The 25,536-nt window shown below is 43.1% G+C and overlaps 1 protein-coding gene and 1 long non-coding RNA gene across 2 annotated transcripts in view; one reads left to right on the top strand and one right to left on the bottom strand.

Annotated features, from left to right (window-relative positions):
- Usp3 (ubiquitin specific peptidase 3) overlaps positions 1-2,151 on the bottom strand; it is a 93,444-nt gene extending 91,293 nt beyond the window's left edge. Inside the window, exon 1 of the mRNA XM_026384786.2 lies at positions 1,859-2,151. Within this exon, the coding sequence (XP_026240571.1) occupies positions 1,859-1,949 (91 nt within the window). The 5' untranslated portion in view covers positions 1,950-2,151. The remainder of the gene's footprint in view (positions 1-1,858) is intronic.
- Positions 2,152-2,835: 684 nt separating this feature from the next.
- On the top strand, positions 2,836-6,284 carry LOC144255258 (uncharacterized). The gene is made up of 2 exons (XR_013343690.1): positions 2,836-2,889; positions 3,933-6,284. It is a non-coding gene; the product is annotated as an uncharacterized LOC144255258 (long non-coding RNA).
- The last annotated feature ends 19,252 nt before the right edge of the window (positions 6,285-25,536 follow it).

Raw genomic sequence — 25,536 nt, 5'->3', positions numbered from 1 at the left:
TAACATACTAGTTAATTCTTACCATCAGAATATGTCTCTCTGTTTTGCTCCTGCATCTCTATTCCACAATTAACTAGATTCCCTGATAGAGGCAAGACAGACTAACAACAGGATATTTGCCACTAGCATAATTCTTGTCTTTTTTTTTATATATGATTGTGTCAGTGAAGCCATTTTTAAGTTTGATGTGATTTTACCTATAAAAAGTCAAAAGTGTGCTAGCTGTCCACTTTGTATTGAGCAACAGTAATTGCTCCATTCCTTGGAAGGTATGTTTTCCTAGTATTTTATTTCCTTTTCCAAATCTCTTTTGGAAAAAAAAAAATTAAGTTCCAGAGCTATAGCTAATGTGCCACCAATCAATTTGAAAAGCAATGTGATACACCCTATTTTTTTTGTGTGCCACACTCAACATTTACTGTTGAAGATATATGTACAGGTTAAGAGTTAATTTATCCAAGTTTCTGCATTCTCAGGAAAGAACTACAATACTACACTGTGAAACCAATTAACTAGTTAATTTTTAAAGCCTGCATGTAGAAAAAGATGAGAGTTTACAACACAAGCAAAGCATCAAACGTCCGAGAGTTTCAAAAAACTGCATTTATTTCTATTCCTTAACCTAAAGTATGTTTTTCTTTGTAGCTACATTTTCCCAAATACATAATCATCCTTTAAGAAGCAATCTGCGAAGAAGAAACCTGCCAAAAGTGTTAAGCATTCTCTAACCTATCTTCCCAGTCCAACCCAAGAGAAGTGTCACACAGCTAAATCATACCATCGCTATTTCTATATTTCTTTAAACTCGAGATTTCTGAAGTGTACAATTCAAATGTTAACGCTACAACCCTGGTTAATAGTGATCATCTTAAAGCTAATAAACAAAGACTAGCGGCGGCACTAGGGCCCTACCAGGAAGTAATCAAAGCAGGGTGGCCGGTGCGATCCTAAGAAGTCGATAGAGCAGACAATGAGAGGGCACTAGGGGTTCGAAAGGGGCCCGCAGAGGGAGTTAGAAGCTTAAGCTACTCAAAAGCATTAAATAAACCTAGTAACTGTTTTACAAAAACTCGAACTCTAGAATCCAAACGCAATTCCAGACAACCCAAAATTGTGTCTTGAAACAATCTTAGGCAAACTCGAGCCACCCCTCCAAAAGCAGCTGTTGGGTCGAGCTTCGGAGCTCTAGAGCCTACAGCCTGTTTTCAAACTTCACCCTCCCAGGCTGATGAAAGATTCCGACCTCCGCCGCCCGAGCTTCTGAACGCCTCTCCAGGCTTCGGGTTGCCTGAGCCTGTGGGGAAGGGAAATAAAGCCCGGCCAAGGCAGGCGGCCGCGAAGGGCCCCGCGCGCCCCACAGCCCAGACAAAGCTGCGTCAAGAGAGCGGCTTTTTTTTTTATCCTGTCGGGTCCACTGAGGAAACCAAGTCGGGCTCCGCTACACGTGCGGCAGCCCGGCGGGGGCCGGACACCGCCTCCACAACCACCGCCCCCACAACTGCCGACCCCGCAGTACCCGCGAGCACAGCCCCCGAGCGCCTCAGGGCGGGGCAAGGGGCGCGAACGCCGGCCAGGGTCCCCGCCCGCCGCGGCCCCGACACGCTCGAGGCCCCCGCGGACTCCCGCCCCTCGCCGGCCTTTCCTTCGCCGGCCGGACCGTCGGGCCGCGAGAAACAAAGGAGCCGCCACTGCTCCCACCCGCGCCCGCTTCACCGCGTACCCCTCCTCAGCGCGTCGGGCCAGGCTCGCTCTCACCCGTCCCTAGGTCCGCACACCGGCTGCCTGCGGCCCTTAGACGGCAGGCCCGGCAGAGCCGGGGCCTCGGGTGCGCGGCCGGCCGGCTCGGGGCCGCACTCACCGCTGCAGCACCAGGACGACGGGGAGCCGTTGGGGAACTTGGCTGAGTCCGGAGCGATGCAGACGCTGGAACTGAGGTGCGGGCACTCCATGGCCACGAGGACCGTGGCAGGGAGGACAGAGGCTCCGGGGCCGAACGAGGCGGGGGCGGAGGGACTCTGGAGGCTCCGTCTGGGGTCGCTCCTCGCCGGGCGCTAGGCAGACAGCGGCTGCGTCCCGAGCCCTTGCGTCAAAGAAAGCAAGGGCTTCCGGGCGCCGGGTTTTCCCGCCCGCCTTCTCTCAGCACTCCGCTCCGAAGAACGTGGAATTCCGGGATCCGGGTTCTGCCGCCACCTCTAGACCCGAGGCTTCCGCCTTCCCGGGCAGGCCCCGCCCCCAAGGCCGGCTCCGCCCCCGTGCACTCCCACGGGTGGGGTCTCCGCGCGCTCTACCCGCATCTGATAGCTCCGGGTCCTGCAGCGCTTGGAAGTGACTTTCCCAATTCCGCTCCCCTGGGCGGCTGCGGCTTCCCTGACTCAGGGAAGGGGCTACCGGGCCCCGGCAGACAAGTCCGGTCCTCTGGTCTACCGGGTCCGGCGAAGGAGACTGATATTGCATGGCGTCGTTGGTCTGACTACAACGCGGCTTAGTGGTAGAAAAATCTGGCCACGCAACAGAGGGACAGAAAGAAAATACAAACCACTCGGGCAGACGGGCACCGTAACCCTCCCATTTTACCTAGCAAGAAACAAGCCCGGGAGATTAAGCCTGGCCCTGTGTTTGCGCCAGTGGGCTGCTTGGGTCCCAGAGCAATCTAATTCTGTCCTTTGAGACAGGTGTGGTTCTGAGCCGGTTCTGAGTTCTGCGCACACGGCCGTAGCTGGAAGATGAGTGGCTGGGCCTATTGGGGCACCTACGAACCTGGATTCAGACCTGGTCACCGTGATTAACTTTCAGCGTTACCACGAGCACGTCGTCCTGAACTTTACAAATCTCACCGCTGGAAATTTAAGTGAAATAAATGTAACCTGGTTTTCGAGGTCCCGCTACCAGGTGATAAAAAGGGAAGGGATCTAACATTGTTAGACACGCTGAACCGCTTCCCTGCCAGGCACTTTGCAATACAAAATACCTCATTTAAGCTTCGCTACACCCTACAACTGATGTTACGATTCTCTTTTTACCGCGGGGGACGTCGAGTCTATTAATTTGCTAATCCGTGCCGAGATTAGGTCCTCTGCTCTCTGGCCTATTTTAGAAAAGAGTTTATGGGAGGGCAAACCTCTAGGGGCTGCTTGGATTCGCCTTACACCGGAGCCGGAGGGGCGTGCGACTTAACTAGGGACAGTCTTAAGGACACCAGGGCTGTTACAAATATTGCCTCAGAAGTTTGGGCTCCTTGAAAACCCGTGAAAGGAGCCACAAGGCCAGAAGGCAAGCAAGGGGAGGGGGAAGACTGATGTAGCAATTCAATGGGCAGAGTGAGGGGGGGAAAGGAAGGTCCGGAAATGATTAACTGGACCGGGTAGTGGTTAGAGTGGGGCACCTCCCCGAAGTGCAATCTTGGAGCAGCCCAAGGTCACTCCCTTGGTCACTTCTCACTACTCCCTCAACCCCAGCAGTCCTCTGCTAATGGTGTCCACCTACCTGCAGCATCTTTGAGACCTTTCCCCCCCCTTTGTTTCTTCAAAGTTCCTTTGCCCTTTTCCAAATTATATTATTGAAGTTATTGCAGTGAGGAGTTGTGGAAAGTGCATAGGAAGCCAGGTAAGCAAGTGTTCAAATCTTAATTCTGCCATTATTTGGTGGCCAACCTTAGCAAGTGTTTTTAGTCTTTACCCCTCCCTCAACCTTTTTCTTAATCTGTAAAACTGGAAAAATAATACCTATCTGAAAAAGAAATTAAATCACGAGATTTGCTACCATGTAGTAGGTATTAAATATAGTTTTGTTTATAACAGCAGTTGTGGGATGCTTCCCACAGGATAAACAATAAACAATAATATCTAACCTTTGCTCAAGCTCTTCCACCTATCTCCTCCTACCAGTCTATTTATCTTTCAGGCTTGGCTCAACCAATCTTCTGTTTCTCTCAGGACATGTTCCCCATTTGGTATCTATAGCCCCTCATTTGGCCATGGAACAGTCTGACTCATGCTGTCTTATACTGGTATGTAATGTTACTTTTTTTCACCCTCTCAGAAACTGTTTCCTAATCCCCTAAACCTCAGTTTAAACATCATTTCCTCCAGGGAGGCCTTTTCTGACCCTGCTCCACCCCCAGGGTACCTCCCAGGGTGTGATGCCCTTGACTGCCCCCACACTGCCTTTATAAAACATTCTTCGTGCATGTAATTATTTGTTTAATGTCTGTCTTCCCCTTGGAGGTCCATAAGGGTAGCAAACAAGTCTGTCTGGTTTCCTGCTTTATTTCTAACAGTATGTAGAACATGGAAGGTGTCCAATAAATAAGGGTTCAATGAATGGAAGAGTGGGTGAGTGATGCTTTAGCAATATTTAGGAAGAAAGGAGTTTAGGAAGTGCCCATATATATATCAGGTATTTCCACCTTGAGAGTAATCTGTACATTTCAATTCTGAGTTTGTGATTTTAAAAGGATCAGACATGTTAAAGCATCTTGTAAGGTATAAACTGCTAAAACAGATATATTAGTATTATATATTATAGTATTATTGTCATCTCTCCATAACCAGAATAAAAATTCTGTGGAACAGAGGCCCTATTTTAGCCATCCTTGATTTTGGTCATCCCCTAAAGGGTAAACTCAGGCAGTCCAAAGAAGTCCAATGGAATCAGAGAAGGTTTCCTGGGGCTTTTGGTAGCCTGCCCTAAAACAGAGAACTTTCCTGTGTCTTTGAAAGTTTTCACAGTAAGAAAAATTTGAAGGGGGTGGGGAACCCCTCAGTGAGTAAATGTGTTAAACAGAGGAAGGCCATGGGGCACCCTGGGAAATCTGCCTTTTCATCCATGGATTCTGCAGCTGCATTTAATACAACGTTCGCTTTTTTGTTCTTGGCTGGCGTCCCTTTGGCACCCAAGAGCTCCGACTTACATACCAGCATGCCCAGATAGTGAGGAGGGAGCTTCCAGCTCCATTGCTTTGCACCGCTGTTTCCACCACCCCATACCCTACCCAGCCCCCTGGACATCTGCCGGGGCCACCCGCCCAAACACCTGCCAGAAGCAGTGGGCCTATTTTAAAAGTGTGCATTTTTTGCACAGGGGAGGAATGTGCAATTCCAACAGTACTATCAAATGATTCTCATATAAAGAATGTGTATATACATTGGAGTGGGAAGAAGTGAAAGAAGGGGATGTTCCCAATTGCATAAGAACTGTGATCAGGAAAAAGCTCAAGGTTGCTGCAACCTTCCAAAAATTTAGACTTGTGACTTATGGTAGAATCTGTGGTCCTCAAGAATTATAAAGCTCTGACTATCCCCATTCAGGTAAGACTGATTAGAAACACCCAGAGAGCTGGCTTAAATATTTACTATAGAGATTTTTCTAAGAGCAAAGCCTCCTTGGAAAACCAAAGTTAGATCAAGAGGAGGCTTCAAAGCATTGAAAAGTGTTGGGGGTGGAGGAGCATCAGCTCAAAAACTCTTCTATCACCAGGTTTCATTTTCCTAGCAGCACTGATCTGATATTTTCTTGCTTGTTTACTTATTTATCTATTATCCATCTCCTCGTGAGATTGGAGACCTTGCCAGTCTTGTTCGAAGCCTGATTGCCAACTCCTGGAATACAGCTTGATATATGCCAGGCCCTCAGTAACTATTTGTTGAATGACTAAATAAAAGGGGAACAGGGGAAACAGCTCAGAATCCACATCCTCAAGGCTCTGGGTTCAATCCCCAGACAGCAAACCCACTCACCCATCCCCAAAAAAAGGGGTGATGATAGGCATGGGTTTCAGCAGATGCACCCTCACTTTCTTACCCAAGAATATTGGTGATGTCATTCTTCTCACTTCTTTCCATTCACCCCTTTCACATTACCTCCCTGATCAAAATTCTTCACTGGGTCCCCTACATAGTCACCTGTCACCTCCCTTTTGCTAAAGTTTTTGTGTGTTTTTAAAAAAATTGTTCTAGCAGTACCTAAAATCATTCTCCTATTATACATAACGTTCTTCCTCACCACTCTGTGCCCTCCTCATCTGGTCCCCTTCTACCTAGACACCTCCTTCTCCTCCTTCATTAAACACAGTGCCTTTTCAGGGCAATCCTCCATCACTCACCCAAGCTGACTTCAAAGTCTTCCCTCACTACCACCCCCCACCGCCCCCACCTTCTGTCCCTGCAGTTTGTCACAGAGTGCTGTTATTTTCTGGTCACATTTTGGTCTCACTTGAGAGGTGTTTTTATTTTCATCCATGTTCTTGGTATTGAGTAAGCAACAGCAGATATTAAAACCAATTATATTTGTTGATAGAAGTTTTCGTTTCTTCTTTAATCCCTGGAAGATAGATAATACCACCTCCATTTTACTAAAATGGAGAGAACTAAAGCTTAAAGAGGGTTAAATAATTACATACATTTGTACAACTAGTAATTGTTCATTTATCAGAGAAGGCAAAGTTTTTATCCTTTCTGTACATGGTCATCTAAATGATTTTGCAGTATTATATGAAGTTACTGATGAGAAGGAGTCTTAGGAACCACAGGACACAGAAGAGCCTTCTGAGTGAATAATCATTATGTTTACTACCACTGTAATAATTATATCAACATCTTAATTTGTATTGCCTTTGTTTTCCTCTTTATCTCTGAGAGCCTCTTTTGTGAAGATGAGGTTTTCCTGTTTAAAGACCTCTTTGCAGATAAAATACTGATGGATTAAGCACCACAGAATGGCTCTAGCACCAAACATCCCCCAACAGGGAAGGAGTCACTGCTTTCCCTGGCCCCAGTCTTTCTATTTGCAACATCTGAGGTTTGAACTTAATAATCACTCTTACATGAGTGAGCACTCACAATCTGTGATAGCTCATGGCTACCTAGTGACACTAACAGAAGGAAGACCATCTCTCTGTGCTACGGCAGTGATCACTAACTATTCACCCCAAATCTGTTTTCTTTTCCTTTTGGGTTCACAAATAGTACTTTCTCAGCTTCCCTTGCAGTGAGGTGTTCCTGTCAATGGAATCTAAAGAAATCACAAGGTTCAGCCTTGAATAGCACTGTGAAGAGCCACCCATGACTCAAATATTTCAATGTCCAGTTTGGTTTATCAGCACATAGAGGAAAATATTAGGCTAGGCCCAGAAGGATATGGGTCTGCTAAGCTTCACTTATGCCCTTTCTGTGTTGCCTCTTCAATTCTTCGTTTATTTAATCAGCAGGTCTGTCTGCACTCTTATCATTTGCTAGTCACTGGTAAATGCTTAGAGCTATGTGGAATCCTCCTCTACAGACATTCCTCTGCCACTCACTATCAAGAGGAAAACCACTGTGGTTTTACTCATTTTCTCTTGATTGCTAATTGCCTGATTGGTATGTCCACACCTCTGAGTTTCCAAATGTTGTTTAGATTTGGGCCTTAAGCCTTTCAATGGTGTAAATGACATCCCATGTAAAGGGCCTGCTTGGTGCTTGGCATACAATAGACCTTCAATAAACATCTGTTTCCTTGAGACCTTAGCAGGTAGGAGAATTGATGTGGGAGGTCGGGGATGATGGCCTAATACCATTGGTTCTAGTATAGCTGGCACAGAAAGTTAGATTTTTGTCCTTTTAAAGGGATCTGGAGGGCTGGGGTTGTGGCTCAGTGGTATAGCACTCGTTTAGCATGTGTGAGGCACTGGGTTCAATCCCCAGCACCACATAAAAACTAAATAAACAAAAAAAAAGTTATTGTATCCATCTCAAACTAAAATAAATAAATAAATAAATAAATAAATAATGAAAAAAAATAAAGGGATCTGGACCAGGTCATTTGTTCACCTGATATCACTGATATGCTAAGCTTTGTGATATAAAAATGAGCAACACACAGCCTTATCCTCAAAGGGATGAAGAAAAAGGTACAAGACAGACACCAGCAAATAGGCAATTGCAACAGTGTGATAAGTGCTAGGAGGGGAAGTACAGGATGTTTCTTAGCCACAAACAAGGGACAGAAAACTAACCCAGGCTGGTGAGTGGGTGTTGGGGTGGAGGAAGTGTCAAATAAGACTTCCTGGAGGAAGTGGCAGATAGCTTGGGACCTGCTTGATACCCAGGTAAAGAGTGTGAAATCAGGGTAGAGAAGGGAGCATAGTATCTCAGGCAGAGGGAACAATTGCAAAGGCTCAGAGAAGATCTGAGACTGCTGATCCAGCTGGAGAGTTGGGTACAAGGAAACAGAAGGCTAAGAGATGAGGCTGGCAAATAGGCAGAAAAGACAGGGTTTATAACAAAGAACTGCCAACACAGAGAAATTTGGGTCCTCAGGACACTGGCATCTCAGGGTTACACTTTGCCAAGTCCTAGGAGAAGGGATGAAGGGGCAAAGATACAGGAAGAAGAAAGGAACTAATAATTATTAAGCATCTGTAAGGCATTCAGCTGCATTAGTCATCTGGGAAATTCAAATTAAAACCACAGTACAAACCTAGCCAGAAACAAACAAGCAGGGGTGAGAATGAAGATATGAATCCCCCCCCCCACGCACACACCCCATCTTGACCAGATCTCAGAACTGTTCTTGAGGAACTTACAGTCCACTGAGAGGAAAAGGCAAACAATTTTTTTTGGCGGGGGGGGGGGGGGGGGGGGGGCGGTGCTGGGGATTAAACCCAGAAGGCAAGCACTCTACCGACTGAGCTACATCCCCAGCCTCCAAACACATTTTAAGATATAGAATTGTGATGGAGAAAGGAATTCTAGGCATAGAGAACCCCAATTCTGCTGCCTCCTATTCTTTCTTAACCTTCATGTGACAATTTAGCTATCCAGAATATTTAGTTATCCAGAAAACAAATTTCACAAACATCTAGAACATACATTTTCATAGTCTGAACTCTAAAGTGATGTACTTTATGAACTGAAAAGAAGCAGGGTTTTGGGGCCAAGCAGGCTATGGTCCCATCTCTACTGCTGATCTGCTGTGTGACATTAGGCCAGCATCCTGGCCTCTCCTGAACATCTATGAAACTGGAATAATAAGAACTGCTTCCAAAACAGTGACATTCTTGCTCTGTTTCCTTTACCCAAATATTTATTGTTTGGAAAGAGAGAATGGGGATTCATGTGTTCTGACCAGAACAATTTTCTAAAGTTGGTAATGCCCATAATTATGCATTGGTATAATCACTCCAAAGGTTATAAGCATATTTTATAATTAAGCAATTAAGAAATCTCTGCTATGGCTGTCATGGTTATAAATATTTTCTGGCAGCAGCAGCAACAGGGGAAAAAAAGTATTTTGACATTTTATACCATCCAAAGAACAATGGCAAAAAGGTAAGGAAAGGAACTTGGAACCCTTTTGGCCATTCTCAGTTCCCTGTGGAGCACTGGGGTTTTCAGACTGGAGATGGAGGCCAGAAGCTGCAAAGATTCATGGAAAATGGCACTTCCTGAGAACCCTGTGGGGAGAGTCCTTAGAGAAGTGAGAGAGGGTCAGGAGTTTCACAGAGTATGAAACTTGCCCCAGAGGTGCTACATCACAAGTCCAGCATCACAGAGTCCTCCTGTTGGCTGCAGATACCATCATGCTCTTTGCCGGCTGGATGCTGTGCAAGGCCAAGGCAGACAAGACTTTTCTTCCATGCACTTTGGTTGGCCTTTTCCTGTCTGCAGAATGTGCAAGTTGGCTCTACCTGGTGAAGAGGTGCTGCAGATCGGGAAAGCACAGAACGCAGCAGTCAGTACAGCAAGTTCCCTCCATAAATAACCTCCAGATTCAAGCCAGTGAGCCCTCTGAAGGCAGTGGTAGCCCCAGGATAGAGTGCCTGGCACATATGAGGCACTCAGGGAATTACGTTACTCTGGTAAATAAATGTGTAAGCTATGAAAAGCTTACTGTAAAGCTGGCCCTGGAAGAATATAACAAAAAACCCAAGAGCTGCTGGCTCTGCAGAGGGAGCCCAGGTGGGAAAACAGAAGGGAAGAGGGAAATGACTTTTCACTGCACACCCTTTTGTTCCTTTTGGGTTTTGTACCATTGGTTTTCAAAAAGGAAATATTAAGCTGGGCTCAGTGGTACACTGCTGTAATCCTGGCTACTTGGGAGGCTGAGGCAGGAGGATCAGAAGTCCCAGGCCAGCCTGAGCCACTTAGCAAGACCCTGTATCAAAATAAAAAATAAAAAGGAATGGGTGGGGCTCTAGCTCAGTGGTAGAGCACTCTTGGGTCCCAAAAAAAATTTTTTTTTAATTAGAACAAGATGAAAGCCTAATGTAATTCCCTATTCAGGGAAGTTTGTACTTGAGTGGGAGGAAGAGAGAGCAGGTCTTTAGAGTTAAACCAACTTGAGTTTGACTCCCAGCTAATTCTGCTACTTACTAGCCCTGTGTCTGAAAGCAAGTTACCTACCTTCTCTGAGCCTCATGCTACCTAACTACAAGGAGGATAATGATCATCCATTACATTATGATGAAGGTGAAATGTGATAACATAGTTATGCTTACAGAGACCCACTGTGTGCCAGGCATTCCTCATAAGGTTTTCTGTCTGTGTATTGACTACCTCATCCTCAGGACAACCAAACAAGAGAGATACTGTTATTTTCCTTTTCTATATTTGACATATGAAGAAACTAAACTCCAGAGATATAACAAGGAACTTGCTTAGGGTCTCATAGCCAGGCAGGCTCTCTACCTTTTCTTGAAATAGTAGCATCCTCTCTTTTTCATTAGGGAATTCTTTAAAATGCAAGCATTCTCAAGGTCCAAAGAAATATCTTTTCTAGTGGTGGGCTTTTGGATGTGGTGACAGGATAGGAAGAACAATGCTGGTTAGGGAGGAGCAGGGAGGGAGGGAGAGAGGGAGAGGGCAAGCGAGAGAGTGAGTGCTAGCAATTGAGATTCCGTTCTAATGAAGTTAAATAAGAATTTTGCAATCAGAGAATGCAGTTGAATTGTAGCATACATGTAACTTTTCTGCTTTACCCTGTAGTTTAACTATTTTTAGAATTCTGAATTATATATTGGAGAGGACACCAGGAATTCTTCAGGACTTAGGACTTCTGAAAAACGCTTAATAGGGTGGAGCAAACTTTTAGGCAGAGTTGCTTCACCAACGCCCCTCAAATGGGTCCTGAGTCACTTCTATGCACATCATTGATTCTACAGTTATCCATAGAAGGTCTTTAAGTGTTTGACATCCTGATGTTAACTTGTCTATAAAGACACAACTGTTTTTTTCATAACCAAATTAATTTTTTAAAAATTCCAGTGAATTGAATGTTCCAGGCAATTGGTTCTCAATTTTATTGAGTTTTGACTGTATATGGAAAAAGAAAAAATCATTTTCATTTCCCTAAAAAAGAGTTTCAAGGTTAGAAATGAGCCTGAGGGGCTGGGTTTGTGGCTCAGTGGTGGAGAGCTTGCCTAAGCATGTGTGAGGTACTGGGGTAGATCCTCAGCACCACATAAGAATAAGTAAATAAAATAAAGGTATGTGTCCATTTATAATTAAAAAAATTGAGCCCAAATTTGTAAAGGGTGAGAACATTTGTTTTCTTTCCTGAGCTAAAAAGACTCTTCCTCATTGTGTCCCATTTCCCCTCCCCATACCCATCACCCATCACCCCTTCTACCTCAGAACTCTCAATGTTTTCTATAGACTTCCCATCAGGCCACACCCTCCTCAGACACCCTAACTGAGGCCCTGGGGCCTGTGTGCACATAGGGAGCTCCCAGCACTAGGACCCACCCTCTTCTTGGCGCTGCCCCTAAGCTATGTCCAGAGAAGGGAGAAAGTACATCAAGTCCTCACCCCTGCCTCCTACTGCAGATTTTCATACAAACTTGCCTATCTCTTTCTGCCTGTGCTCTACCAGAAGCTTTCAGCAGCTCCCCACTGCTCCCAGAAGAAAGCCAGGTCCTTCCCTATATCCCCATACTTGATCCTGACCAACCTGCTAGCCTGGCTTATCTCCACACTTATCTCCACACTGGTTGCTACAAGATCCTGACTCTCTTACTCTGGCTTCTGTCTCAAGCTGTTTCCTCTGCCATTTCCACTAAAACCTGGGAAATTCTCCCATCTACCAAGGCCCAGCACAAAGCCCATCTCCTAGAGAAATCCTTCCCTACACTCATCTCACTCATATTCTCTCTCTTTCCCTCCTTCCTCCTCTTCTCCCCTCCTTGCTTCTCTTCCCTCCCCTCCCTCTCTTCCTTCTCCCCTTGCCCCTTCTCCTTTCTCTCCTCCTCTCTCTCTCTCTTTGGATTATTTCCCAGTTTCAATCACATTCCCTTGAGGCTCTGCTTATACAGTCATGTGCAACATAATAATGTTTCAATCGGTGACAGGCCACAGATAAAACGGCAGTCCCATAAGATGATAATGGAGCTGAACAAATCCCATCGCCTAGTGCTACAGAGCTATCCTAAGATACAAGTGCAGGGTTGGGGCTGTGGCTCAGTGGTAGAGCGCTTGCCTAGCATGTGTGAGGCACTGGGTTGGATCCTCAGCCCCACATAAAAATAAACAAAGGCATTCTGTCCATTTACAACTACAAAAAAATTTTTTTAAAAAAAGATCCAAGTATGGGCTAGGGATGTGGCTCAGTGGTAGAGTGCTTGCCTCGCACATGTGGGATACTAGGTTTGATCCTCAGCACCACATAAAAATAAACAAAGATATTTCCCAATCACTCTGATATCTCATTTTAAAAAAAAGATCCAAGCGCAACTCAGTATTCTGATATACATTTATGCCAATCACATAAATGTATGAAACACAAAATTATGTACAATGCATATATTTGATGGTGACAACTGGTTGTGTTGCTGGCTTTTGTGTTTACTATATCATGCTTTTTACTGATATTTTAGAGTGATTTCTACTTTTAAAAAAATGTCTACTATAAAGCAGTGTGCTGTGTTTCGCTGGCAGCAGCCTCATACATCTCGTGTTTACCACATCTCTTGATTGCATCATTTTCTCTTCTGCTTGATTTAATCTCATGTTGTTTTGTTCATCCTAGGAGTTGTTTTGGTCCTAGGAGCAACAGGCTATACCATAAATCTAGGTGTGTGGTAGGCTATACCATCCAGGTTTGTGTGAGTCCACTCTTGGATGTTCACACAGGAATGAAATCACCTGATGACTCATTATTTCTCAGAACGTCCTCATCATTAAGTGACATATGACTATACCTTTGGGTACTTCTTTCAGTCTGCTTTGGAATAGTCTTCGTGTTCACATCACCCCCAAGTTAGAATATAAGAGCTATCCATTCCTTTTCCATGAGCATACATGCTATTGTGTTGGCCCCAGGGTTTTGCAACTAGAGTAAGTTCTCAGCAAAAGTTTGGCACTTGAATACAGCAACTTGATGGACAGAACTGAGTTTAAGAGCCCCTCTGCCTATTAATAACTATGTGACCTTGGACAAGTGAATTATCCTTTCTGAACCTCTTAGGTCAAAACTTACAAATAGAAGTTTATAATAACGCTTCCTCCATGGCATGTTGACAAATGAATGAGATATCATGCAGAATGTGTAATGTAACACTTGCCAGTCATATAGTAGTTCCCTGGCAAACTTGTGTCTCCAACTTCATACTACATACTTTTGGAGTTTTTCCATCTTTTTCCCTAGACCCCCTGGAGTTGGTATCTGGGGATAAGGACGCCAGAATATTAACTTTGAAAGACAAAAATGGGCCTGAGAATATTGTTCTGTGATAGAGCACTTGCCTACCATGCATGAGATCCTAGGTTTAATCCCTAGCACTGCAAAAGAAAAAGACAAAGATGACTTTCATGCAACCTAGTAGTAAAGATAGAAAAGATTCTAAAGAAAGTCAGTGAGAACCATACTGGCAACCCCAGGCCCTGGAGGAGGTGGGGGCTACTCCTTTCTCAACTAAAGAGGTCAGATCCTACCTAGGAAATCAGGCCCATTAGTCTCTGCAAGCTGAAGATTAGCACCTACTAGAGACCCTCACCAAAGCCATGGCCACACTGTACTGTAAGCCTGAGGCCCTGTGAGCTTGCTTGGAATATGGAGAAGAGGCATTTTCACTGGAACTTGGCCAGTGGGTCTCTAGCAGTGGGGGTGAAGGGTACAGAGGCCAAGATTCTAAGGGTCAGGGAGCTCCTCCTCTCATCAAGATACACTCTGTGCCAAACAGCCTTCTGCCCATACCTTGGTTTCCAGGAGCAACCATTCTGGGAAGAGGCAGGGGAATGGAGTGTGGGATGAAGAAGGCCGGCATATAGCTGGTATGCAGAATGATGTTCTTTTTGGAAGCTGTGATCTCTGGGCACTTATTAAATAGGCATTTGGATATTTTCAGTTTCCTGAGAAATTGGGTAGACCACCAACTTTCCTCAGAGCTGGGCTCCCTAAAATAAGTTGATCTACTTACTTCTCCACACCATCCCCATCAGCCTGTCCTAAATCTAGGTCTCTGTGATGGGGCATTATTGTGGGATTGAAACTGAGGGAGGAGTGGCTGCCATGGGAAGATTTGAATGTCATGTAGCCACCTTTCCCCTGGAGATGGGAACTTGGACTAGGACTTTGGCAAGTGAGTGATTCATGGAGATGATCTAGCTCAATCTGCCCTTTTACAAATAAGAAAACTGATACCTAAAAAGTCCAAGCCAGGAGGAAAACCCAAGTCTGCTCATCCCCAGGCCAGGGTTTTTATCCTGTCTTTCTATGACAGTCCCATGAAGACATTTTCCTGTGCTATGATGTCACCATATGGATATATCTGGATATAACTAGGAAACCTACTTGTCCTAATGTCAAATCAGAGCCTCACCTCACCTCTTGCCTGACCTGTAGCTTCTCATTCCTGTGGCTGGGGGAGGGGCAGGGCAGAAGGACTTGTGTAAGTGGTATCCAGACTCACACTTGGCTAGATCCTTTGGGTGGAGTTGGGGAAGGTCCAAGGTGTGAGGGCTCTGGGTTGATCGGCCTGTTTTTTGAGTGCTGGCCAGGTAGGCAGGCATTTGTTTCTTCCTGTCCTTCAGGATCTTTGTGCCTCTTTGTGTGCAATGAGCCACCCCTGTGAGGTAGCATCTGGCACCTGTCCAGAAAAAGGAGCAAACTGTGTGAAAACTAATGATAACTCACATGGGTTCCAAAAAATCAGAAGAAAGAAGGCTGGCACAGGTACAATCAATGAAAAGGCTAAAGAAGGGGAAATAGAAAGGATTAGTGAAACTCACAAGGGGAGACTCTCTCACTGTCATGAGATCCCTAACTGAACACTTACTCTGTACCAAGTACAGTTCTAAGTACTAGAGAAATCAGACCAAGAATGGTGCAAAAACCCTCAACATACCAAAATCCACAGATGGTCAAGGCCCATGTATAAAATAACATAGTATTTGCATATAATCTATGCACACACACCTTCTTGTGCACTTTAAATCATCCCTATATTTTTTATAATACCTAATACAATATAAATGTTATGTAAATAATTATTATACTGTATTGTTTAGGAAATAATGACAAGAAGAAAGTCTGTACATGTTCAGTACTTTTTTTTTTCCCCTGCCTGCAACTCCCATCCTAAACTGGAGACTAATGCTGAGCCTGGTCAAATTATGTACTCGTCCATCTGTCCTATCTGCTTGTCTGACTGTATTTGAGACTGTAATAATTTTGAAAGACTCAGCATATTGGCCATTTGCTACCCCTGCACTGGGTGATTTTATTCATTCTCTTTCTCTTCCCCAATTTCTGTCTCTTCTCCTTTTTCCTTCTCTCCCTCCTTTCTTTTCTTGAGTCAGATTTATTGTATCATACTTTACACACAATAAAAACCACTCCTTTTCTTGTATGTTTCTGAGTTTGACAAATGCATACAGTCATATGGCTACCACAGTAAGACACAGAACATTTCTATCACTCCAAAGAATCCCCACCGTACTTCCCTTTTGTAGTCTTGCCCTCCCTGCACCAGGCCTGGAAACCACATATGTGTGCTCTGTCCCTAGAGTTGTGCCTTTTCCAGGTTGCCCCATACACAATTAAGAAAAAAAAAATTTCCAAATATAATTGGTTGAATTTATGGATGTAGAGTCTATGAATATGGAAGGTTGACTATACTAGAAACAGCCAAGTTGGCATCTAGCAGAATGGTAAAGGAGAGGAAGCAAGAGCTATATCAAAGGGCTGGCCTCAGAAGACCTCTGGATCCATAATCCAGAGACTCCATGAAGTTGCTGTCAGGACTGGGACATTCTGGTAGCTCTGAGAACCTCCTGCTGCCAGACACCCAGACTTCCCAGTGTGGACAGCAGAGCTGTCACTGTGCTGTGCAGGCTTCACAAAGGGACTTTTTCACTCCAACAGAATGGCACTAACACCCCAAACTCCCATTTCTTTCCCTGGCTAGGGTCAACTTATAGATAGGAGAAAACTCACAAAGATGTTGCCCAAAATGTCTTCAATAAAGATTTATTTGGTCAGCACAAGAACTGCCTCAAGAGTCAGAGGAAGGAATATTCATTCACGCAACAAATGTTTACTGAGAATCTGCTAGGTAGCAAGCATAAAGGTCCTATGTACATGATATTTCTTCCTCCCCTTAGCCTTACATACATGTTATTAGACCACTAAAGAGATATGGGATCAGAAAAAAAAAAGGGGGATCAGAAATGTTAAGTTACTACCAGGTGTGGTGGCGTACACCTGTAATCCCAGCAGCTTGGGAGGCTGAGGCAGGTGGATTGCATGTTCACAGTCAGCCTCAGCAACTCAGCCAGGTCTTAGGTAACTTAGCAAGACCCTGTCTCAGAATAAAAACTAAAAAGGGCTGGAGATGTGGCTCAGTGATTTAGCACCCTGGGTTCAATCCCTGGTATCAAAAAATAAAACAAAAAAAGAAATGTTAAATTACTGACCTGGGGTCACACCTTTAAGTAAATAGTGAGAATGGGGAGGGTTGGGGCAGAGAGAGAGGGAGGAGGGCTCCAAACTCAGCTCCATCAGCCATGGGTAGCCTCTCTGCTCCCATTGCACATTGCAACACAGCAGAGGGTTCCAGACTTCCTGCCCACTGCCTTTGTAATCAGCAGACTTTGGGTCTGAGTCTTCTTGTTTATAAAAATAAAGTGCTTGAGAAATATGTTTCCCAAGTGTCCTCCCAGCATTGGATTCTTTGTCACAGTGTTTCCTCCTCTTGTCTTTGTAAAGGCTCTGCTGGCCCAATTCTCCCTGGTCACCAGCACAGAGTTCCACTGGGGACGCCAGTCTTGCCTGGCCTCGCCCCCTGGAGGACATCAGAGGTACTGCAGGAGCCCGGGGCTCTGGGGAGAGGCCTTGTAACTATCAGACCATGTCAACATAATCGCATGTTAAAGCCAACTTTAATTACCGCTTTCTCTTTTTTGAAAACATGGATCTAGAAAACATTCTCACAGCCCTTCCCACGCTCACCAGGGCATTGCTGCTGGAACACTTAATGACGGGGAGCATTTGTAGCCTGAAGACCTACTGGTTCTATGAGTCATATTTTGAAATTGGATTCTCTCATTTACTTCCTACACCTCAGTTTCTTTTAGGTCCTGTAAAGTCATTTATTGATCTAATGTTGACTTTGCAGGGCTGCCGAACCATGATCACAAAACAGTGTGTTTTTCTCTTAAGTTAATTATTTTTGTTAAAATTACCAATTTTTGGTTAGGTGATACATCCACAACATCCAAAAGCCACTGAAGGGTTTTCAGTAATTATCAAATGGCCCAACAATTCCACTCCTGGGTAGATACACAAAAGAATTGAAAAGAGGTGTTCAAATAAAAACAAGTATACGATGTTCAGAGCAGCACTATTCACAATAGCCAAAAGGTAGAAACAACCCAGATGTCATCATCTGATTACTAGATATACAATATGGGGTTCCTCCACACAATGGAATATTATTCAGTCATGAAAAGGAGTAAAGTTCCAACACACTCTACCAAATGGATGGACTTTGTAAACATTATACTAACTGAAAGAAGCCAGACAAAAAAGGCTACATATTATATCATTCCATTTATGTGAAATATCCAGAAGAGGCAAATCCAGAAAGAGAGAGCAAGTTAGTGGTTGCCAGGGCTTGGGGGTAAGAGGGACTAATAAGTAGGGGCTCTCCTTTTAGGTGATGAAAAGATCCTAAAATTAGGTAATGGTGGTGGTTGCCCCTGCAGGCTTCTCTTCTCCCAATTTTCCAGGTACAAAGTAGGCCCCAGTTGCTCATGGGTTCACCCATGACCATAACCTCTGGGTTCATGTCTAGAGCTCACCTAAGGACTCACTCATGGTGCCCTACTTAAAGCATGGCTCTCTGTAGGGCAGCAGGCCTTGAACCAGGCAGCCTCCCTCCTCTTGAAGCCCACCATATCCAGGAGGGATTATCTTGGAGTACCCCTCACTGGTTCTGTGTGCATGTGGGAGCACCCTCTCCATTCCTTGAGAGAGGAGGAAGAGGCCTCTTCTCCATGACCAACTCACTATCTCAATGACTCTCTGACTTCTGCTTATCACGTTAATGGGGCGGGGAGGGGCAGGGTCTAAGGAGCTTTACACTGTCTCTTTGTAAGTCCTCCCTAGATAGGTCTAGCCCCTCTCTTTAAATGTGAGAGTATTTATCATCCACAGGCTTCAGATAAAATTCTGAGACAACTGATAAGCATCCATTCAGCACCCTGTGTTCCATGTACATATGCATATGTAAATACATAAATCTGGGGATTGAACTCTAGGCCCCACGCTTGCTGGGCAAGCACTCTTACCACTGAACTACACCTCCAGTCCTTCTTTAATTGCAATTTTTTATTCTTTTTGAGACAGGGTCTTGCTAACTTGGCCAGGCTGGGCTTGAACTTGTGATCCTCCTGCTCGGCCTCCCTGTTAACTGGGATTACAGGCCTTCGCCACATCGTCTGGCAAAATGAGATTGTTTTGTAAAAGCAGTTTTCTGACAGGTTTCTCTTACTTAATATTCTATCGTGAGTATTTTCCCATGTTGTTAAATGTTCTTGAAAAAGATGGGGTATTTGTTTGTTTGTTTTTGTGGTGTTGGGGATCAAATTCAGGGCCCCAGGAATCCCAGGAAGTCACTCTACCACTGAGCTATATCCCCAGCCCAAAATGTGTGTGTGTGTGTGTGTGTTTTTAATGGTTATTTAAGATTTCATTGTATTAATGTTATAATCAATTTGATTATTTGTGGTTGGACATTTAAGTTATTTCCAATTTTTAGATGGCATTGTTGTTGATGTCTTTAATTATTAGACTATTAGGGATTTCTGATTGTTTTCTTAGGTTAATTTCCTAGAACTGGAAGAGTGTGAACTCTTTTAAGTCCCTTAATACACACTATAATGGTTTTGTAGGAAAGCAGCCCGTCAGGATGACTCCACCAGCAGAGCTTCAGAATGTACACCTCATGCCTCCTCGCCAGACTGAGTAGGTTATTTCATCTAAAGTGTTTTAAATGTTTGTCAATTTTATATGAAACATGATGTATCATTGTTTTAAAATTTTATGACTTCTTGGAGAAGCATTAAAATTTTCTGCATCATGTTACATGATTACAGAAAACTGCCCTTCTACCCTGCACAAGGCTGGGACACTGGGTCCATCTGGTTGTTGAAGAATTTGTGTAAGACTTGGGTAAACAAAGTCTTACTAGTGTGACAGTTGCCTGCTGTGGGAGAGAGCATAATGGCCTCTGAGAGATGTTCACATCTTATTTCTTGAAACTGTGTATGTTAGGTTCCAGGTGTTATGGTTTGGATCTTAAGTGGTCCCCAATTCAGCAGTGGTTAGGGGCAGACATGTTGGGAGGTGATTGGATCATGAGGGCTCTGACTTCATAAATGGATTCATTTATTTATGGATTCATAGCTTAACAGGCTAATGGGAGAAATGAGACTTAGTTGGAAGAAGTAGATTATGGGGAATGTGTGCTCTGACAGGGTATATCTTATCCTAGCCCCTTCCTCTCACTCTCTCTGTTTTCTGGCCACAAGGTGAGATTTTTTCCACCTTGCACCTGCCATAATGTTCTACCTCACCACAAGCCCAGAAACAACAGAGCTGAGTGACCAAGGAACTGAAACCAGTTATTTCCAATTTTTAAATCACATCCAATTTCCAATTTTTAAATTTCCAATTTTTTAAATTTGCCAAAACATTTTTTTCCCTATTTTAAGTTGATTTTTACCAGGTATTTTGTCACAGTGACAGAGAGCTGAGTAACATACGTGTCAAAGGGGTATTGGGATTGCAGGTAGAATTAAGTTCATTAATCAGATATCCTGAAAAATTGGGACACTGTTTTGGATTTTCTGGGTGGAACTGATGTAATCACAAAGGTACTTAAAGGTGGAAGAGGAAGCCCGGTGTAGTGATACGTGCCTATAATTCCAGCAACTCAGGAAACGGAGGCATGAGAATTGCAAGTTTGAAGCCAGCCTGGGCAACTTAGCAAGACTCTGTCTCAAAAATTGAAAAATGATTTGAGGATGAAACTTAGTGGTAGAGTGCCCCAGAGTTCAATCCCTAGTACTGGGGGAGGAGGAAATGGAAGGAGACAGATGAATAGAGTTAGAGAATATGTGACCACAGAAGAATGGTCAGGGAGATGCCTCATTGCTGGCTTTGAGGATGGAAAGGGCCATAAGTCAAGCCATGCAGTCAGCTTCTAGAAGCCAGAAATGGCAAGGAAACTATCTCCTAGAGCTTCCTGAAAGGGATGCAGCCTTGCCAACATCTTGGTTTTAGTCTGATAAGACCAGTGTTAGACTGTGTGTGTGTGTGTGTGTGTGTGTGTGTGTGTGTGCGCGCGCGCGTGCGTGTGTGTTTGCTGGGTATCAAATCCAGGACCTTGTGCATGATAGGCAAGTGCTCTCCTCCTATGCTACATCCGTAGAACTCAGACTTTTGACCTATGAAACAGAAAGATAATAAATTTGTGTTGCTTCAAGTTTATGACAATTTTGTTACAGCAGCAATCGGAAACAAATACACATATAGAGCATGCCAAACCTGCCTCTGCAGAGTGCTGGAGTTCCCTGCTTTACAAGAAAATAAGTTTCCCATTGTTTTCCATGCTTGTATTCTTGCCAGTGTCAAGCTGTGTGAACCAGAGGGATAATTTGAGGCCAGTTGGCCCTTCCTGCAAAGAGGGATAAGGGGCCTTTGGAGGAGTGTAGATAGATCTGAGAACTTCTGCCCACATATCCAATGCCCACACACCAGCCTTTAGAAATGTTTTTGTTTTCATGCTGTTTTATGCTAGAGGAAATGCACATTTCTGATTTACTTTACAGTGCCTGATTCTTTTACAGTCAAAGACAAAGGATTGCCATGGCTACTTTGAAATAAGCCAGTAAGGTTATAGTGGAGGGAGTATATATGGAGGGTTACAGTGGGATGTAGTAGAATTCAGAAAAGTATGGAAAAGAGGAACTGGTTTCTCTGCTTAACTTTGTCCATAACTCAGTGTGAGTCTTGCCCAAGTGACATTCTCCCTAGAACTCAGCTTACTTATCTAGAGAAGAAGGGCTTAGATAGAGATACTTGTCTTTGATTGTTTTATTGGTGTTTTGGTTGTTCTTTTCTTTTAGTCCTAAGCCCATCCTTTTATATTTTGCTTTTTGATAGTAGGGCTCTGGTTACCTTCGGTGAATGAGAGGCACTGGTAAGGAATAGAAAGTAGGAGAAGGGAAGAGGGGAGAAGAGATTTTCTTTCTGCTACCTATACGTTTCAAAGTCCCATCAATTACAGAGGACAGCCTAGGTTTTTTTTTAAACACTCAACACCAAGCCCCCACTGCACCTCCTCAGAGGCCAGAATACAAACACAAGGCTCCTAGGGACCACCTCTGCACACCTAGGTTCTTGTAACCCCACTTGTAGCATTTTGTTCCAGCACAAGGATGATAGCAACTCCCAGCAGCCACTACTCTGGGTTACCTCTGTGTTCTCTTTGTCCTCTCAGTCCTCCAATATCTATGTCACCACTTCTCTGCATTAATTTCGCTTGTTCATATTCCCAGGTATGACTTCTACTTTTCTAGTTGGACCTTGGTTGATACAACAGGCTATTTTTTCTTCATGATTTGTAAAAACTCTTGGCATATTAAGGAATATAGTCAATTATGATGTATGTTGCAGTGATTTTTATTAGTTTGCTTTTGGCCTTTGTTTATGTTTGTTCTTGTTCAGAAAATCTTTAAGTTTTACATACTCAAATTTATCAATATTTGCCTTATGTTTTCTGGATTTCATTGTATATACAGACCTTCATCCCAAGATTAAAAAAATAGTCAGTTATATTTTCTTCCCATAATTTCATGGTTTTATGTTTGACATTCATCTGGAAGTTATTTTGGAGTAAGAAGTGAGGTGGCCATATAATTTAAATGGGTTTCCCAAATGAAAAATGGTATTTAGCCAGTTCTGTCAATATCATGCACTGGAGAGCTCTTCCTTTCTCTTTTGACATGAAATGCCAATTTATTAAGTATTATATTCACATATATACTGGTTCTATTTCTGGATTTTTCCCCACTGGCTTATCAGTCAAAAATATTTTATTAGGCTAAAGCTATCATTCAGTTTTATGCACTTGTCCACAAAAATATCTCTATGTTTGAAGCAAGTAAATTTTAGAAGTCAAAATACTGTAAAGGAAAGGTGGAATTCTTATCTGTCTGAGAAATCAGGTATTGATTCAGAAGGAAACATCAATACTGATTTTTTTTAAAGTCAAGGCTTCCTGAAAATTTTTCATTTTGATAAAAAAATTTTAATGTCTGATTTCAAGGATAAGTCATATTCTGTTGAGTTTTGCTTGAATTAAAACATCAGTTTGAACTAACTTTGTGTTCAACCTCTTTGTTCTTTCTTTCTTTTTTAATATTTTTGGGGATACTGGGGATTGAACCCAGGGGCACTCCACCACTGATCTACATCCCCAACTACTTTTATATTTTTATTTTGAGACAGGTTCTCACTAAGTATTTGAGTCTGGCCTCCAACTTGCAGTCTTTCTGCCTCTGCCTCCTGAGTTGCTGGGCTTATAGGTCTATGCTGCTGCACCCACCTGGGTATTCCTTTTTTAATAGCATCCTGTTCTTGTTTCATGGATACATTATTTTCTGTTTTCTTCCTGGGAATTAACTATAGGATAATTCTTTTTTCTCTCCTCTCTGTGTCTCTGTTTTCTCTGAGTTCATTTGTTTTAGTTACTATCTTTGAGAGACTTTTGAGATTCTATCAATGAGAGACTTTTCTCAGTCACATTATTTTGGGTTATTTGTTTTTAATTAAAAGTGATACATCAAAAAACTGATAGGAAGTGTGTGTGTGTGTGTGTGTGTGTGTGTGTGTGTGTGTGTAAGAGAGAGAGAGAAAGAGAAGAAGAAAAAGGGAGAAAGGGTGAGAGAAAGGGAAAAAGTGAATAAATGAATGAATGCAGGTAAGGCTATTGATTGAAAGATTTTAAAGTTGGATAACTAGGTAGAAATCCCACTGTTTATTTAGGTGACCTTCAAGCATTAACTTCCCTAGACTTTTCCTTTGGGCAAGTTTCTTTTAAGAAGAAATATCTAGTCTCCCACATAGTGGGTTTATATCTGGTTACCTGCATCTTAGGAGTTAAGCTAGGAAAGGAAGCAGGAACTTGGGAGTGGCACTTGCACACAGGAATACTACAAAATGGGAAGATTGGCAGGTGTGTGTGTGTGTGTGTGTGTGTGTGTGTGTGTGTGTTGATATTAGATATTACAAAAATGCATTAAAATACTGCCAAGCAGAAAATCTAGGGCATAGTCAGTAAGTTTTTTAAGTAAGAGCCTCTGGATACATGAGGTACCACTGTATTTATAACTACTACTATGGGTGTGTGTTTGAAGAACAGACACAGTATGTACTCTTTGATACATCCTTCTCTGCTCAGCCATCTTTGGTTACTGTGTGCAACCACTTTATATGCTGAAAGAGTGTACTGTATAGAACTCAGCTGGAAGAAGTGGTGGTGGGGTTTGGAGGTGGAGGATGGAGTCCTTTGGGAAACAATTCTATTTATAGGAATCGTGGTCTGTTTCTCTACAACCTAAAGGATTATGTGCTGATGAGGATAATTTCATGACCAATTTGGCTTCTATAAAGATCTTCATTGTTCCTTTCTCATTGAGGATCATAAGTATAGAAACACTTTGCCTGGGAATGTTTTTATTCTTTAAGAAGATTCTATTTTAAATATGAAATGTACTTGCTTTAGATCCATGCTTCTGAATTTCCAAAGGAAGTTCTTTTTATAAATTAGCTGAATTCTCTGTGGGCTTGTGTTTATCAAGTCCTGTTTGCAAAGTATCTTGCAGTGGCATAAACATCACTTTAAAGCAGGAAGTTAGCTTTTAATCATTAGTTTAGAGTCAAGAGCTTCAGAAAATGAAAATGCTCCAGCTGGAAGAAAATTTGACGTAAGTCACAACAGGAAGTTAGGTGACTCTGGCTTTGCCTCTCCACTCAGAGCTTTTGGGCATGTACATTCATTTGTGCCTCTTAAATGCCTACTTTGGGCATGGCCTCATGTAACACTTTCGTGTACGTCAATCAAATGAACTCCTCAGTCAAAGTGCAAAGACTCTGTTAATATATAAACTTCCATGTGCAAAGAAAGGAAAGAGGCTTTATTTTCACAGCTATAAAACTGTGTGAATAAACCACCATTCATTTACTCATTCTGCTGGGGAGAGACCATACTTGGGTAGTTTCTATTTTTTTCTATTCCAAACAATGTTGCAACGAATAATCTTGTACACATCCAAGAATTTCACTAATACAGCGGTTCTAGAAGTGTGAACCGGAGGCCCAGGATCCCCGGAGGCCCAGGATCCCCGGATCCCTTTCAGGTAGTCCATGAAGTTTCACCATTTTCTCTCTCCTTCTGTCAAGTATATGCTGTGGTATTTTCCAGAGGCTGACTGACACACCCACAATGATCTGAAAAAGGGTATTAAAATACTCCTACCTCTTCTAATTATATGTGTGTTAAACTGGATTTTCCTTACCTACTTCAACCAAAACAATGTATCACAACATTTGAAAGCAAATAAGAGATTCCAGTTGTCTTCTCCTAAGCCAGACATTAAAGAGATTTGAAAAATGTTCAAAGCCACTGATCTCCCTAAATTTAGAAATTGAATCATTTTTCAAAAAAATGAATTTATTTTAAAATGGATTAATATACAAATGTTTAAAAAAATTCCAGCTTTAATTTCTAATGTATTAAATATTGATAGATATAATAAATGAAATTTTAGGAGGCTGTTGGTTTGGACTGAGCTCCTGTACTATGCCCAAGAAGAACCAAAGGAAAATGGAGTCACTCATGCTAAAATTTATATCACCAAGCCAAAACTAAGACGTTTGTCTGACCTTCTGAGAAAGAAGTGCCAAATCCCCAAACAGACCAATTTTAGGCAGCAGTTTAAGGAAGTCCCCTCTGTTTTAACTTTCACCAGGAAGGTAACTTTGAATGGACCAATCCAA

Source organism: Urocitellus parryii, chromosome 6 (genome assembly GCF_045843805.1).
Source record: "Urocitellus parryii isolate mUroPar1 chromosome 6, mUroPar1.hap1, whole genome shotgun sequence".
NCBI classification, from domain to species: Eukaryota; Metazoa; Chordata; class Mammalia; order Rodentia; family Sciuridae; genus Urocitellus; species Urocitellus parryii.
Note: the sequence above shows the minus strand (reverse complement) of the source record. Positions and strands in the feature narration are given on the sequence as shown.